Source organism: Oncorhynchus keta, chromosome 11 (assembly GCF_023373465.1).
Source record: "Oncorhynchus keta strain PuntledgeMale-10-30-2019 chromosome 11, Oket_V2, whole genome shotgun sequence".
Classification (NCBI taxonomy): domain Eukaryota; kingdom Metazoa; phylum Chordata; class Actinopteri; order Salmoniformes; family Salmonidae; genus Oncorhynchus; species Oncorhynchus keta.
This window is the reverse complement of record NC_068431.1, coordinates 17,729,828-17,747,087: the sequence shown is the minus strand read 5'-3', so window position 1 is coordinate 17,747,087 and position 17,260 is coordinate 17,729,828. Positions and strand designations below refer to the sequence as shown.

Sequence of the window (17,260 nt, the reverse complement as noted above, 5' to 3'; positions counted from 1 at the left end):
GAGCATCCTTCACCTTAGAAAGGTTTTCAATTGTCTTCATAAACTGTCAGTAGAAAAAGTGTAAGCCTCAGAGGTTGCTTCAGTAAGGCAGGGGTGTCAAACTCATTCCATAGACATCCGACTGTCTGCTGTTTTTCATTTTTTCATTTCAAATAAGCCCTCGACAACCAGATGAGGGGAGTTCCTTACTAATTAGTGACCTTAATCAATCAAGTACAAGGGAGGAGCGAAAACCTGCAGACACTAGTCCCTCAGTTTGACATGTGCTGTAAGCAGTGGTGGAAAAAGTACCTCAATTGTCATACTTGAGTGAAAGTAATAGAAAATTACCTAATAGAAAATTACTGAAATAAAAGTGAAAGTCACCCAGTATAATTCTACTTGAGGAAAAGTGTAAAAGTATTTGCTTTTAAATATGCTTGAGTATCAAAAGTAAATGGAAGTGCTAAAATATAGTTAAGTATCAAAGGTAAAAGTATAAATAATTTCAAATTCCTTAGATTAATCAAACCAGACGGCACAATTTTCTTGTTTTTTATTTACGGATAGCCAGGGGCACGCTCCAACACTCACATAATTTACAAACTAAGCATTTGTGTTTTGTGAGTCCACCAGAACATAGGCAGTAAGGATGACCAGGGATGTTTTCTTGAAAAGTGTTTGAATTGGACAATTTTCATGCCAAAATGTAACGAGTACTTTGGGTGTCAAGGAAAATGTAAAAAGTACATTGTTTTCCTTAGGAATGTAGTGAAGTAAAAGTAAAAGTCGGCAAAAATGTAAATCCTAAAGTAAAGTACAAATACCAACAAAAACTACTTAAGTCGTACTTTAAAGTATTTTTACTTAAGTACTTTACACCACTGGCTGTAAGGTAAAGCTAAAAAGGGTTGGGGAGGTCCTGAGGGAGGGGGTGGGATGTTATTATTGATATTGTTCTTTCCTTTGTCTTAAGTCTCATTTTGTGAGCATATAATTTATGAATAATCACAAAATAATCACACATAAAAAATACAACAAAGTGATTTCAAGAGCTGAGTCTCCCTCCCTATTCTTCAGACTTACTAAAGGGGAGAATCTATTGAAAGTATGTTGTTAGCTAATATACTGTATCTGCGATTAAAACCTGCATTTATACTCGAGCATTCACAGATACAGAGGTTTGAAACATTCACATAATGGTTGTACAACAGTCATCATGCCTGACTTTATGTATGTGTGAGAAAACAAATAGTTCCATGTAGTTGAATATGTCATTCCTACAGGCTCCTGTAGACAGGTTTGACAGACATTCCACTGGGCACAGACTTAAATTCAACGTCAAATTTCTATTTAGGCCTACGTTTGATTGGACATTTCCGAAACTTCTTTACGTTGATGACTTCTTTCAAAACAAATCACTTTTCCACTTTGATTCAACATCATCAGAAGGAAAAATCTAGATTTGTTTTGTTAAAATGACGGTGAAACAAAGTTGATTGAAAAGGTTTGCGGGGATGGCTGCCTCTTTCAGACAACCAGAAGACTGTTGACTGTACTGTGTCCTGATGTCCTCCAGAGCTGCGCTGTAACTGTATGCAAATGTATGATGCAGCATGCAAATCAATAGGAGATCCACACCAGAGAGAGAGAGAGAGCGAGAGGGAGAGAAATAAATCCACTGAAACTGATTGCTCTAAAATGCATTTGAAAATTTGAAAATGTTGCCATATTTCCTATTTCAAATCCATTATTAATCAATTAAATTATTAAACTTGTATGACACTTTTGTGTGAGAACAAGCCTACTACTGCTACATAGCCTAAATCAGGCAGAGATCATGTGGAGTCACACAAAGCACTGCATTTGCACATGTCAGTAGATCGTCTCTTGTGTGTGAGATGTGTGGACCAAGTCGGTTTAAACTTATTGATGACGATGAAAGACATAAAAGACTCAAAGAACTAGCACAGATACGCAGATACTACACTAGGTCTTATTTGCATAGTTAAATTTGCGCTGACCAGTCTGAACACGAAGGAAAGAGAGGGCATGTTTGACTGTTAAATATCTGTGTCTGCGGTGTGAGCCACGCCCTTAGCTAATTATTTTACTGAAAGGGATGAGAAAGAGAACGATATAGGTGACACCAGAGTGTGTCTGTGTGTGTGTGTGTGTGTGTGTGTGTGTGTGTGTGTGTGTGTGTGTGTGTGTGTGTGTGTGTGTGTGTGTGTGTGTGTGTGTGTGTGTGTGTGTGTGTGTGTGTGTGTGATATCACCGTTTCAAAGGACATGCCAAAGAATGATGGTGCCTATGTTGTCAACTTTGTATCTGTAAAAGTGTCTGTTAAGGCGTTTTTTAAAACAAGATTTCACAATACTTCTTATATCTTGTTCAGTTAATCATGATCATAGGGATGGATTACCACAAGATGAGTAGTCACAATGACATGCAATTTTCAGTACAATGCTAACCATAGGGCAAGGAAGGGTGACTGCAAAAACGGTTATGCTACCCATTGTTGCTATTTTGAGATCAATACGATACAAAACCTTAATTGACATGTATATCTCAATCAATACCTGAAATATATTTGGGGAGAAATTAATGAATGAGCTGTAGTGTAGTAGCATTTATACTCCTTGCCAGTAGATGCCGCCACATTGTGTCCATTGTTAGGACCGCAGAGGAGCCTTTAATTTACCCGGAAGTATTTGGTATTTTTCGCGCAACGTTTTCAGTCCGAAATAATTTTTTCCTCATTCATTCAGAACATAAATAACACAAATTCACAAACATGTAAGTTCAAGAGTGCAGTTGAGTATTCATTTAATGTATCAACTAAATGCGTTTGTTTTGCAATGTGTGCTGGGATTTGGTTGTAATGAGCTTGCTCAAAGTTGACTGAATCGTTCTTATACAGGCTAGCTAGCTAACGTTAGTGTGCTTGAATCTGAATTGCTCACGTTAGCTGCAAGATATAGAGAGCTAGCTCGCTAACCATTGTTGATAGCTAAACAAAATAATGAGGTATGGTTTAACTTTGTTACTCTTTCCCTTTGACCTCATCATTATGCAGGTTTTTGTTTCGTCTGATGTATTTTCTACAATTGTTTATCGACTTTGGGTCCTTGAAAAATATATAAATCCCATGTTATTAATATTTTGCACATTTGAGTTACCTAACTAATACCTAGGTTTTAGATTATGCATTTTGACACATGTTATTTGGTCTTTCTAGGAGTTTGCTGAATAAACCCAAGTCTGAGATGACTCCAGAAGAGTTGCAGAAACGAGAGGAGGAAGAATTCAACACTGGACCACTGTCTGTGCTCACCCAGTCCGTGAAAAGCAACACACAAGTCCTCGTCAACTGCCGCAACAACAAAAAGCTACTTGGACGAGTCAAAGCCTTCGACAGGTAATGAATTGAATGAGTAACTGAAAATGGCAGAAAATAAACTACTTTTCCATCACCTTCCAGATCATGACCTCATGTCTTGTTTGGATTATTCTATTACTTGGTTCCCAAACCCCATTTCAATTAGCGTGTACACTGAACAAAAATATACATGCAACATGTAAAGTGTTTCATGGGATAAAATTTAAAAAATCCCAGAAATGTTCTAGGTGCAACTAAGTGTATTTCAATCAAATTTTGTGGACAAGTTTGTTTACATCCCTCTTAGTAAGCATTTCTTCTTAGTCAAGATAATCCATCCACCTGACAGGTGTGGCATATCAAGAAGCTGATTTAACATGGTCTTTACATAGGTGCACTTTGTGCTGGGGACAAGGCCTCTTTAGAATGTGCAGTTTTGTCACAACACAATGCCACAGATGTTTAAAGTTTTGGGGGAGTATGCAATTGGCATGCTGACTTCAGGAATTTCCACCAGAGCTGTTGCCAGAGCATTGAATGTTAATTTCTCTACCATAAGCTGCCTCCAACGTCGTTTTAGAGAATGTGTCAGTACATCCAACCAGCCTCACAACCGCAGACCACGTGTAACCACGCCAGCCCAGGACCTCCACATCTGGCTTCTTCAACTGCGGGATCGTTTGCAGGAGGGTGCTGGGGAGTTTTCTGTCTAATAAAGCCGTTTTGTGTGGAAAAACTCATTCTGATTGGCTGGGTCTGGCTACCAAGTGGGTGGGCCTATGCCCTCAAAGGTCGACCCATGGCTGCACCCATGCCCATTCATGTGAAATCCTTAGATTGGGGCTTAGTGAAGTGGCCCTAAAATAAAGGGCCTTTATATAAACTGTAACTAAATTGTTGCCTGTTGCGCTTTATATTTTTGTTCTGTATAATTTCACATTGTCTTCTCTCTATGTAGGCACTGCAACATGGTGTTGGAGAATGTGAAGGAGATGTGGACAGAGGTCCCGAAGAGTGGCAAGGGGAAAAAGAAGTCCAAGCCAGTGAACAAGGACCGGTACATCTCTAAGATGTTTCTGAGAGGGGACTCTGTCATTGTTGTGTTGAGGAACCCTCTTATCACTGGGACTGGGGGGAAGTAGACTGACATCTCACCCAAAGTCTGTACCACACTGGGTCATAATAATTAGTACACACCGCCCCGTTTTGGTCAGTTTTCTTCTGTTTGGTTTCTAGTGAATACTACCCTGCTTTAGCTGAGAAACTACAAGAGCAGGGCAATGTTCATCAGGACACAATGTTGTGGAATGTTCAAGCCCCTTTTTAGAATGAGCAATCACATCAATCTAAAATGTTCCACAGCATTTGTCAAGTACATGAGATTGTTTTAGTCACTCTGTCTTTTCAATCTGTTTGCTCTCCACACCAGGGCTGCGTTCAACAGGCCACAATGTTGTGGAACATTTAGATATAAATACACAATGTGGAACAAACATGCGTCTCTGACATCTAGAATAAGGAATCACGTCAGCTCTATTCATTACATTTCTATATTAAACGTTCCACAATGTTTGACTACTAAACGTGGCCCTGGGTCAAGTTCTGTAAGCATGACACGGAGAAACTCTTTTAGTAGTGGTGGTATTTCTCGAACACTTTGTTTTCCATTTTTAAATCTTTTATATTTCTGCTTAATGAATTCGGCTCAGAACTCGATTAATCATGGATATTGGATCTCTTTTAGTAAGGCCCAAGTTTTCAAAAAGTGCTCTGCAACAGGACATCAATTAAATCTGAATTTATTTCTTCCAACCTGTTAGATTAGAGATTAGTTTAACCATATGTGACCTTAAGTTGCCCTTTTGAACATGACCCCTCTGTTTATGTGATTTAATATTGTTTGATATGATTCCAACATCCAACACACATAATGGAGACAAATTAATATTTTTGGCTGATCTTGTAATAGTTTTTCAAACTGCTGAATTTTGTACTCAAAGCTCCAATCTGATATCGGCCTGTTTTATTATTGAGGCGGTGCTAAAATTCCTCCAAGGAACATATTGTTTTTTTCTCTTTGTTTAATATTTTAATAAACAAATGTTTTTGTTCTCCATCTCTGAAAGCCATGCATTTAATGTAAATGAAGAAAACCTGCAAAACTGGCCATCTTGTGTGGAAGTCGCTTGATGGCCATGCTAGAAAGGACTAAATGGTTAAGTACACAGTGTACAAAACATTAGGAACACCTGCTCTTTCCGTTAGACTGACCAGGTAAATCCAGGTGAAGGCTATGATCCCTTATTGAGGTAACCTGTTGAGTTCACTTCAATCAGTGTAGATGAAGTGGAGGATACGCGTTAAAGGATTTGTAAGCCTTGAGACATGGATTGTGTATGTGTGCCATTCAGAGGGTAAATGGGCAAGACAAAATATGTGCCTTTGACTGGGTATGGTAGTAAGTGCCAGGCGCAATGGTTTGATTGAGTCAAGAACTGCAACACTGCTGTGTGTTTCACACTAAACAGTTTCCTGTGTGTATGAAGGAGATATTGACAACTGTGGGAAGTACTGGAGTCAACATGGCCAGCATCCCTGTGGAACGCTTTCGACACCTTGTAGTCCTTGCCCCAAAGAATTGAGGCTGTTCTGAGGGCGAAGGGGGCTGCAACTCAAAATTATGAAGGTGTTCCTAATGTTTTGTACACTGTATAGAGTCTAAACTGTTGTAGGGAATGTTTAAGGTTATTGGTTAACATCACATTTGTGGTAAAAGTAACACTTGGGTCCTTGCAAAGCCAGGAAATGGATGAGTCTCAGCCTTGAGCACAGTACAGCATGTAGAATGTGATATTTCAATGCCCTCTAGTGGTGGCTAATCTCCCCAGGCCAACGTCATGACAACGCCAAAGTACATTCATCTCTAGGACACAGAACACATCTCCTTCCTGAGCAGTATGGTGGCTGTGTGGTCCCATGGTGTTTATTCTTTCGTACTATTGTTTGTAGAGATGAATGTGGTACCTTCAGGTATTTGGAAATTGCTCCCAAGGATGAACCAGACTTGTGGAGATCTACAAAAAAAATCTGAGGTCTAGGCTGATTTACTTTGATTTTCCCATGATGTCAAGCAAAGAGGCACAGAGTTTGAAGGTAGGCCTTGAAATACATCCACAGGTAAACCTCCAATTGACTCAAATGATGTCAAATAGCCTATCAGAAGCTTCTAAAGACATGACATCATTTTATGGAATTTTCCAAGCTGTTTAAAGGTACAGTCAATTTAGTGTATGTAAATTTCTGACCCACTGGAATTGTGATACAGTGAGTTATAAGTGAAATAATCTGTAAACAATTGTTGGAAAAATTGCTTGTGTCATGCACAAAGTAGATGTCCTTACCGACTTGCCAAAAGTATAGTTTGTTAACAAGAAATGTGTGGAGTGGTTGAAAAGCGAGCTTTAATGACTCCAACCTAAGTGTATGTAAACTTCCGAATTCAACTGTATAGACATTCATTCTACACACACATCACAACTTCTGCTACACGTGTTATTATACTGCTCAATTTATACACTTGCCCCCAACCTTCCCCAATACAGGTGTAAATATTGGACTATAAATTGTGCATTCCTGTATTATAATAAATGCTAACATGTTTATTCTATTTTAATGTCATTTACTTTGTATTCTCATCTATTATTTAGTGTTGCATTGTCGAGAAGGAACCTGCAAGTAGCATTTATTTGGACGATGTATACCATGTGTATCCCGTACATACAACTATGGAACCCTAACCTGTTCACCGGACGTGCTACCTTGTCCCGGACCTGCTGTTTTTGACTCTACTGCTCCAGCAGTCTCTAACTCTGAATGCTTGGCTATGAAAAGCCAACTGACATTTACTCCTGAGGTGCTGACCTGTTGCACCCTCTACAACCACTGTGATTATTATAATTATTTGACCCTGCTGGTCATCTATGAATGTTTAATCATTTTGGCCATAAACTGTTATTATCTCAACCCGGCAAAGCCAGAAGAGGACTGGCCACCCCTCAGATCCTGGTTCCTCTTTAGGTTTCTTCCCAGGTTCTCGCTTTTCTGGGGAGTTTTTCCTAGCCACCGTTCTTCTACATCTGCATTGCTTGCTGTTTGTGGTTTTAGGCAGGGTTTCTGTATAGCACTTAGTGACATCGGCTGATGTTAAAAGGGCTTTATAAATACATTTGATTGATTGAATACAATTTGAACTTATTTTTCACATTTTTACCACATCACTTTTTAGAATGTTAATATATTGCCTAATCATTGGACAAATGTAATTTCAGTAAGTATTTCCCGTTTTTGAAGTACCCATGCATAAATTACCCAATTTGTCAGTAAACAGGAAGGTTTTTTTGTGTGAAGATGTCCGAGAAAGGATATGAAAGCCTCAAATTTCAAAACTCTGAAAAAACTGTTGGTGCAATACATTTGACATTTGCTGCAGAGCATAGCCATAGACATTTGTTGGTACGATAATGTTCTCGTTCGTGGCTACACAGTCTCCCATCTCTTTTCCCCATATGTGACCTCATGGAAATGGATTTCCATAGTATGTTTTGCCAACATAAGCATCCTTATATTTGTATATTTTCATGTTGAGTAGTGAGGCCTATCACTAACCCTGATCCTAGAGTGTGCATGCCTGTATTGTTCCACCTCTAACCTGATTCAACAAGACCCTGACTATTTGAATCAGGTGTGTTTTAGTGCTGTGCTCTCCTAAAATTCTACAATAAAGAATATATTCTCTACCTTAACAAATGTTTTAATCCCAAAAAACATGGCAAGCCATGGGTGAAAAAGCTTATTTAGGCCAGGGAAAGTCTATTTGAACCCAGTCTGTAATACCTACACGTTTCAATGAGACAACCATAGTCCCTGTGCCCAAGAATGCCAAGGTAACTTGTCTAAATGATTATCACCCCGTAGCATGCACATTGGTAGTCATGAAATGCTTTGAAAGGCTGGCCATGGCTCACATCAACACCATCATTCCAGAAACCCTGGACCCACTCCAATTCGCATACCGCCCCAACAGATCCACAGATGATGCAATCAATATTGCACTCCACACCACCCTTTCCCACCTGGACAAAAGTAACACCTACAGTATGCGAGAATGCTATTCACTGACTACAGCTCAGGATTTAACACCATAGTGCCTTCCAAGCTCAGGACCCTGGGACTAAACACCTCCCTCTGCAACTGGTCCCTGGACTCTCTGACGAGCCACCCTAATGTGGTAAAGGTAGGCAACAACACATCCGCCACGCTGACCCTCAACATGGGGGCAACTCAGGGGTGCGTGCTTAGTTCCCTCCTGTACTCCCTGTTCACCCACGATTGTGTGGCAAAGCACAACTCCAACATCATCATTAAGTTTGCCGACGACAAGATGGTGGTAGGCCGCTTGGTATGGCAATTGCTTGGCATCTGACCGTAAGGTGCTGCTACAGATGGTAGTGCATATGGCACAGTACATCCCTGGGGCCAAGCTCCCTGCCATCCAGCACCTCTATACCAGGCGGTGTCAGAGGAAGGCCCTAAAAATGGCCAGACTCTAGCCACCAAAGTCATAGACTGTTCTCTTTGCTACCGCACAGCAAGTGGTACCGGAGCACCTAGTCTGGGACCGAAAGGCTCCTGAACAGCTTCTACCCCCAAGCCATAAGATTGCTGAACAGTTAATTAAATGTCTACCCTGATTATTTGCAGGACCCCATTTTTATTTGAACAGACTTTCTTGCACTGGCTCTATGCACACTTACTGGACTCTACCCACACACTCACACATATTACACAGACACTCCAATACACACACACTATATATGCTCACACACCTAAAACACACATGCACATTTACACCACACCCACTCTTTCACATACGCTGCTGCTATTATCGATCCTGATTGTCAAGTCAATTTTACCACTACCTACATGCACATATTACCTTGAATACCGCAACTATCTTGTACCCTTGCACATTGACTCAGTACTAGGACTCCTGTATATCATCTCCTTATTGTTATTTTATTGTGGTAGAATTTTTGGCTGACTTTTCTTACTTTATAACTCTGCATTGTTGGGAAAGGAAGGCTCATGAGTAAACACCTCACGGTAAAGTCCACCTGCTGTATTCAGCACACGTGACAAATTGACAAATACAATTTGATTTGAATAGGCTCAAGTGAACAGCAACAATGGGCTACGTGGATGGGCGTTCAGATCAATGCGAAATCTGGCGCCACGTGAAAGAAAATAGTTCCCCATTCAAATCGTAGCCCCTTTAGCACGATCCAAAACAATCTCTGCCTCTGTTTCAGGAGTAAACTTCAGTAGTCGAATAGAAGCGGTGTGGCCTGAGGAGGGATGGTGATAGGATTTGACAAGCTTGCCCCACTACTCCATTCAGTCATCCATTGAAATATGTTACTTTGAATGAGGGGTGTACTCCGATTCTGTTATAAAGGTTTCGTGTGTTGCTAAACGTTTTGCTACAGAAATCGTTTACTCCAAACTAAAAACATTTTGCAACGAAAACGAGAGTTTCTAGTTGACAAATTCAGGTAGGCCCCTCCCCGTTTAGGTCCATTTGCTCGGTTTGCTTCCTTTTGGTTGTTAAACGGTAAATGAATACACCCGGTGGTGCAATCATTATTCCAAAACGTTTTGCCATGGAAACGTTTTACTCGAAACGGAAATACCGCGAGAGTTTCCATTGGACAAATGCATGTAAATCCCTCCCCGTTTCGTTCTGTTTGGTTCCTAGTGAATACACCCCTGGAAATTGTCGTGGTGTGTGCTGCTGTCTACTTCGCCCATTCGTGCACAGCCCGATTAGGGTGGCTAGATTGATACATGTGTGTATCACATCTTTACCATCGTTATATCTTATGTCTTCTATTTTTCCACACCGGCTTCTCATCGGAAACCAAACATCTAGCTTGGGAGAGAAGATTTGCAGTCTCGCCAAACAATGAGGTAAGGGCGTGGAAAATCTGATCTGTGCACTTGCCTGTTTTGTTTCGATATTCTATAATGTTACAATTTCGCGTTTGCAACCTTGATGTTAATTGTCATGATTATTTTGTTTTATAAAGGAACACATTGTATCCTCACAGTGGTAGAATTTCCCGTGTCATTTATTTTTTCTTCTCAAAATGACAAAATGGTCAACAAAAGAGGCTACGAACATGATTTATGGTTAGGCTATGCACATGTGGGGCATAGCATTAGCAAAATAGTGTGAACGTAGACTACCAGTGTTTTATACCTATCTGAAAACATGACCATACTCGGGCTGCTGCAGATGTAGGCCTATTTATCATATTTAGACGACTGGTTATAGCCCGCCCCCATACAGTGTAGTTTGTAGCCTATCTCAAGGGGAAAATATTTGCAATGTCACATTTTCTCCAGTAGCCTAGATATTCGCATTCAGCCAAGTTATGGTCCAAACGTAAGCTTCTTGTTATACAAAATTCTGATTTTAACTCAACTTCTTGAAGATGTTGACACTGAGAAGACGCTATGGCCTTGATAACAGGATGTAGGCCAGGGATCATCAACTAGCTCTTGATCATTCATGACTCTCCGTTCCATTACATTACACATATGAGTCATTGGCCGAAGGCATTTTCTTTAGGGGGGAGTTTTAAGAATCGCGACGCTCGGTCTGAACATCGCTTGAGTTATGTTTTTTTGGAAAGGACCTTATCTTTCATATCAGCAATAAATCATTTTCGAAAAAAATGTTACCTTGATACAGCCCTTTTTATAGGGTCAGGGTTCCAACATCGCAATATTTTAATCTTTAAAACGCATGTTTACGGAAAACAGACGACTACTTGTGCAATTAGCTACCTGCATCTCTGAACTCCTGTGTGTAAATAGAAGAGACTCCACAAACGTGTTGTCACTGAGAAATCATTTCGACTGAAACTGTGTTGAAACAGTAAGTGTGTTTTGCATTTGTGAAATGATTTAGATGTTATATATGAAAGTAGATGGATTTGTTTATATATCCGTACCACAATTGAGAATCGGTTCACGTTTTAGATGGTGTGTTTTGGCTTCCGGAGAGCCAATTAGACGCTTTAACAGAACATGTAATAATGTCCTTGAGCTAAGTATCGTTAGGCACATTTAGTCCAATATTGGGTTCATCATCAACTCGATTCAGCCGCAGGTCGATTTTTTTTTCTTGATTGGATGGTCAAGGGTCAGAACATAATTACAAATAATTTGTACTCTGCAAGAAGCCCAAACAAATATAATATTTGACTAAAACATAATCCTTTCAAATCTTGCGTACATTTGTATACGATCACCTTTATCTCTCTGTTCTGCGTGAGAATACTTTGGAACAGATTTCCTAAATTAAATTCACTTTGAACCAGGGAGGTCACTAGGGCCTGGCTTTCGTGGCTTTAGCCCGAGATAATTTTGGGTCAGCCCAGAATCTTTGGCGCTCCTGCTATAGTGTAAAAAAAAATTGCGCCGCTTAGTTCATTTAGCTATGGTTCCGTGAAACTCCCAAATTCATCCAACCTTTATAATCGGCCACTTTTCAGAATGGTGCCATGTCTAGCAAGATCACTTAATGATTAATTAGTATTCTACATAACAAACCGATTATAATAGCATGATAATGTTCGGCTACTCTTATACTAAAACACCACGTAATTTATTGTGCTGAAATGTTGAATAGGCTTTGATTGAAACAAAATACAGGTGGCTGTAAACTCCATCTTCTCTAACATTCGATTAAACCGTAGTTAGGCTGATTAACCTACATCATTCAAGAGGATCGAAATGCATATTTCCATGAAATTGCTTGGGATCAAATGGTTGGCATTCATACAGCATGGACGTTTCACCTGTACTACTTGAAGAATTAGCATTCAAGATTGACAGTGGTCACTTATAAGGTAGGCCTAATTTTGTGTTTTAGGATTTAAAAAATATAACATTTTCATTGTGCCAGGTGTGGACATAGGGAACAGTGCAATTTGGATGTATGTATTGTGCATTGTATGTATATTCTAAAAGTATTTTATTGAATAGGCTACATGTCGGCACCAACATTCATTCAGAAATGATGTAATAATAATACATAATTATGCTCTGGTAGGCTACCTAAACAAACAGCACTTCACCACTGGTTATAATGTCAATAATACTAGATGTAAAACAATTGCCACGTTTGTTCAACTGATAATTCCAGCACTGTTTTGATTGGGACAAGCATCATTGCACTACTTTTTCCTTTTCTGATGCATTTCAGTCTCCTAGCCTACTTATGCAAATACACATTTTTACACTATTCCCATATGCTATTGAAGTCATCTGCCATCTTTGTTGGCTAGGGTACTTGCTCATAGATAATTAAAAATATTATTGTCACAGTAGGACAACCAACTAAATAACCTCCATATGGGGTTACTGGCCATAATCCATTGAATTTAATAATAATAATTGTTGATTATTTGGCCTTGTGGAAAATTGCTGTAGATTGTGTGTTGTCACATTGCGAGCGCATAGCCCTACAGTTGGGAGTCCCGCAATTGGGCAGCCCTTGTAGCAAATATCAAACATTGTTTGTTGTTGAGATGTGGTTGTCAGTGAACAGCAGGTGGCTGCTAAAAGGTCTTTTGCAATATTTCAAAATACAATTGTGGGAAAAAAACAGTTTGGATATGTGAGTGCCAATGGAAAGTTGGTGGACTAATTTCCTCCACTCTTTTCATGGGCCTATGCTATTGGTTGCACTTAAGAAATGGGTCATTAATTTTATTGAGCTTAGTAATGTCAATGTCAAAGTAGCTTGTAAGTTTGGTCATTTGTGTGGTGTAAAAGATAATTTTGTAATGTAATATGATGTCGAATTGCAGGAAATTATTTTATAAAAGGCCATTTATTTTCTTGGACCTGCAAACCCCTCAGACTCTGGTCTTCAGGACTGATCCCCAAATGTTCTGAAACTCTGGTGACAGTCCTGCTCGGAGCTGATTCGCTGGTGTCTTTAGTCTTTTAGAAAAATAAAAACATTTTTATTTTTTAGCTCTGGGAACTTGGGGTGTCAAATAAAATCACCCACAGGCAACCCTGATGTAGGCTATGATAACATCATAATGCTAGTGTGTAGGATTACTGCAGGGTATGTGCAATTGCTTTTCTTACACTTAAAGTATTTCTTCCCCATGGGAGAGACTAAATGCATTTGCGTTGTTATAAAGAAAGCAAATGGACGTGGCACTGCAGTGTGCACCTATCCAAGCCAAAGTGAGTGAGGTGAGTGTGTATCTCCTCCATAAGGTATCCCAGCAGCTGTGGTGTAATGGTGTGAGCAGAGACCCTCTCTCAGCCAGCTATAGAGGATGAATGCAGAAGCCTAATCCCTGAGGTATCAGCGGAGAAGGCCCCAAAGCTCCCCACCAGAGTGGGAATCGGGTTCCATTAACACTCATCCTTGATTACATGACATCATGTGCAGACTAATGTTATAACCCCCAGGAAATGCTGCCAGTAAATGAAATTCAACCTGATGGACATGTCAATAGATAAAGTAGTGGATGGATGATAAAGCTGTCTGAGAAGCAGGTATCCTGTGATAGGGACAGTTTCCCGGATACAGATTAAGCCTAGTCCTGGACAAAAAAGCTTGCTCAATTTGAAATAGTCCAGGACTAAGCTTAAACAGCGTCCAGGAAACAGTCCCAAATGTCAGATTTAGTAAACCATCTATCTACTGATGCAAAGTTTGCATCTGCTGTTTTCAAGAGAGGGGAAGAAACCTAAAAGGAAGTACAAAGGGTGAAACAGGCTGAGAGAAGAACTCATGCTAATGTATAAATGTTAGTTGCATTACTTACAATATAGTAAACTATCCCATATGACTCAAATGATCACTTTGCCATTAAATAAATGCTTCATAAACTTGACTGAAGGGGATGTATGGCGAGATGAGGAACGAAAGGCTGATTGTGAGAGATGTCAGCACATTAACATCACTTCAAGCTGCAGAGTCTTTCAGTATGTGGCTGTCAGTGAGGTGGCCGTGGTTGGTCACACACATTAAAAATAGCTGTCACTCATGCCTCTCCTCAGGACTGGTGGCTCGCTCTCTCACCCGCACACACACCTCTGCATTACAACAGACAGACACAGTCTCACATGCCACTATACACTATTATGGGCACACAAAGGGTGGGGGACATTTCTGTCCGAGTTGATACAACGTTTCCAGTTATTTCTGAAGTCATGAGCCAGGGCTTGAAGGTGTGAGGGGCTTGAATTCTGTCTTTCTATTGTTAAATACATCTTACTTCTCTATTTCTGCCTATGTGTATGAGTGTCTCAGTGCCTTCGGTTTTCACGTTATTATAGTGATAGCCTTTATACTGGTAGCTTGCAAGGTGAAAAGACACTAGGCTATTACTCGCTATCCATTATAGGTATATACAGAAAGCCTGTCTTTCTTGAATTGTAAAGTTAGTTTGAAGGTGGAGTTGAGTGTTTGTATAATGCTCTATAGGTTGGAATATTCTGTTTCTCTATGCATTTATTTGTTTTCAGAGTGAAGTCAGACAGTCTGTGGCTGAAACACTGTGTCACCCAGGCCACATTCATAGTTGGCAATAGGAGTTGGCTAAACAGCACGAACAGACCAGTGACCTGGCTAGAGTGAGTCAGGGTGTGAGTTGGCTCATTTAATGCTAGCTCTGGTTCCTTTTTTTGGGGTGAGCCTCAATACTCAGATGTGGCTTCATCTCCTTGTCTCCTCTACTTATTCTGCACTGATCTGAAAGTATTTGAGAGGCGTTAATGCAATATGATGGATGACCTGCCAGGGTTGTGTTCAGTACGCCACGCAGCAGAAGACATTTTAAAAACGTTTTGCAACAGAACTCAAATGAGAACTACTTATTGGATATATCCAGGTAGTCTATCTCTGTTTCAGTCACAAACCAGGTATTTCTAATCCAGATTTCTGAAATGCAGACAAAAGGAAGGAGCTAATGACAGGAAACCTCTTTAAATTATTACAAACAATCTTGGAAACCTCTACAAAAATATCATCTTTGACTCACCCTTTTAGAGGAACGATGGTGGCCAGCTGGTTTCTGTTATCTCAGTGCTACAACTAATGACAACCATACACATCAATCATAATCTTTTATGACACGCACCTTCTATATATCCCCACTTGTAATATAAATATATTTTTCTTTGAAAGCATTTTTGGTGCATTGTATTTACTTTGTAATAAACCAAACTATAGACCATCACCATGGTCTATTACCCAACCAAGCCGCACTGCTTCTTAACACAGTGCGCATCCAACCCGGAAGCCAGCCACACCAATGTGTCGGAGGAAACACCGTGCACCTGGCAGCTGGAATTTGCTTAACCTAGAGGCAGGCATATGACTATCCGGTTTATGACATTGAACAAAAACAACAACTCAATATTAGGAAGGTGTTTTTAATGTTTGGTTTACTCAGTGTGGCTTGTTTTATATTTATAAGAGCTGATAAGAGCTAACCCAGTGTGTTTGAAAGCATTCTCCAGTGAACAAGGCTCTGGAGTGAAATGTCCCCTAGTAGGTACAGATCTAGGATCAGATCTGGACCTAACCTTAACCATCAGTGGGGAAAATGCTTAACTCACTCAAGATCAGCATCTAGGCAACGTCACCCTAATGCTCACCCAGTGTGTTTGATAGCATTCATTCCCCTAGTGAGCAGGAAGTTGCAGTGGCACCAACACTGAATTTGTGTCTACACTCCACTCATCGCATGTCTCCATCAATTATTTTCACACCTCCACCACCATCTGGCAATGTCTCTGTCTCTGTCAACTAGTGTCTGTCTGTCTGTCTCTCAACTAGTGTCTGACTGCTTGCGTGTGCGCACATGAATGTGCACTTCCTGTCTAAGCTTAGACACGAAGACAAAACTGTGTGAAAGTGATGATAATATGACCTCTCAGTAGCATACAGCACATTTGGCCTTGGATATGTACTGAGCAGAACGCTAAATCTGTCAGTACTCGAAGATCAAGTCAACACTGTAGTTGAGTCAGGCTCTCTGATTTACAGTCTGTATTTTAGGGTACATTGAGAGAACTTAAAGTAAGCCCTAAACACACGTGCCGCTGTTCTTAGACACGTTCAATAACTTTTGTGTGTCTCTGTCAGACTTTCTATGCAGCACGTGTGTGTGTGTGACCTGTGTTTGTTGTCACTGCTGCAGGGCTGGACACACACACACACACACACACACAGTGTCCACAGGCACCATGGGTTCTGTAAACAAACTCAACCCCAGATACAGAACAACTCCTAGAAACCAAGAGTTGGAGGGAGGGAGATGTGGGTGAAGACCGGGAAAATGGGTTGAAAGGCGCACACACACACACGTGAGGAACAGGAATTTGCACTGCCTTTAGGTAGACCTGAGCATCAGATACTGTTTTTAGTCTTCAACCCTTTCATATCTGACTGCATATTACAGTTGACTTTTGTCACCTTGTTGTTTTTCAGATAGCCTTTTAGGTTAAAGGGTGTCTCTGAAACAGTTATGCAGTCATGTCATGATTTTTCATTAAAGAACCTTCAGAATTTAGGTTGATGTCATAATGTTTTTGTTTATCACTGTACTCAATCAAATGCCTGTCAGATAATGTAGCATAATAGATGGCAGAAATTCTCTGCCTAATTGAGGTAGATTGAAATAAGATTAAATCCCACCACCTCGGAACATTGAAATAAGATTAAATCCCACCACCTCGGAACATAATGCCTTCTGTGTGTGCCTGTGTGCATGCATTTTGGGTGTTTTTTTTTTGGGG

The 17,260-nt window shown here is 40.2% G+C and overlaps 2 protein-coding genes across 5 annotated transcripts in view; both read left to right on the top strand.

The window, feature by feature from the left end:
• Positions 1-2,633: 2,633 nt before the first annotated feature.
• Positions 2,634-5,477, top strand: LOC118389845 (small nuclear ribonucleoprotein Sm D2-like). Of its 2 annotated transcripts, none has more exons than XM_035779751.1 (3): positions 2,634-2,778; positions 3,221-3,400; positions 4,320-5,477. In XM_035779751.1, coding segments are annotated over exons 1-3 (366 nt in total). In that variant the 5' UTR covers positions 2,634-2,776; the 3' UTR covers positions 4,504-5,477. The 2 variants fall into 2 exon arrangements, with proteins under 2 accessions (XP_035635644.1, XP_035635643.1); XM_035779750.2 differs by lacking the exon at positions 2,634-2,778 and adding an exon at positions 2,809-3,009.
• A 4,671-nt stretch (positions 5,478-10,148) lies between these two features.
• Positions 10,149-17,260, top strand: part of LOC118389844 (vasodilator-stimulated phosphoprotein-like) — a 53,270-nt gene continuing 46,158 nt past the window's right edge. Inside the window, exon 1 of one of the 3 annotated variants that reach the window (XM_035779749.2) lies at positions 10,149-10,387. In XM_035779749.2, the coding sequence (XP_035635642.1) occupies positions 10,383-10,387 (5 nt within the window). In that variant the 5' untranslated portion in view covers positions 10,149-10,382. The remainder of the gene's footprint in view (positions 10,388-17,260) is intronic. The other 2 variants (XM_035779748.2, XM_035779746.2) reach the window with 2 other exon arrangements.

What these genes read in the sequence shown, in the direction of transcription:
- LOC118389845 (XM_035779750.2), top strand. An exon ending in CGAGTCAAAGCCTTCGACAG is followed by an intron (nt 3,401 to 4,319) that starts GTAATGAATTGA and finishes CTCTCTATGTAG; the next exon opens with GCACTGCAACATGGTGTTGG.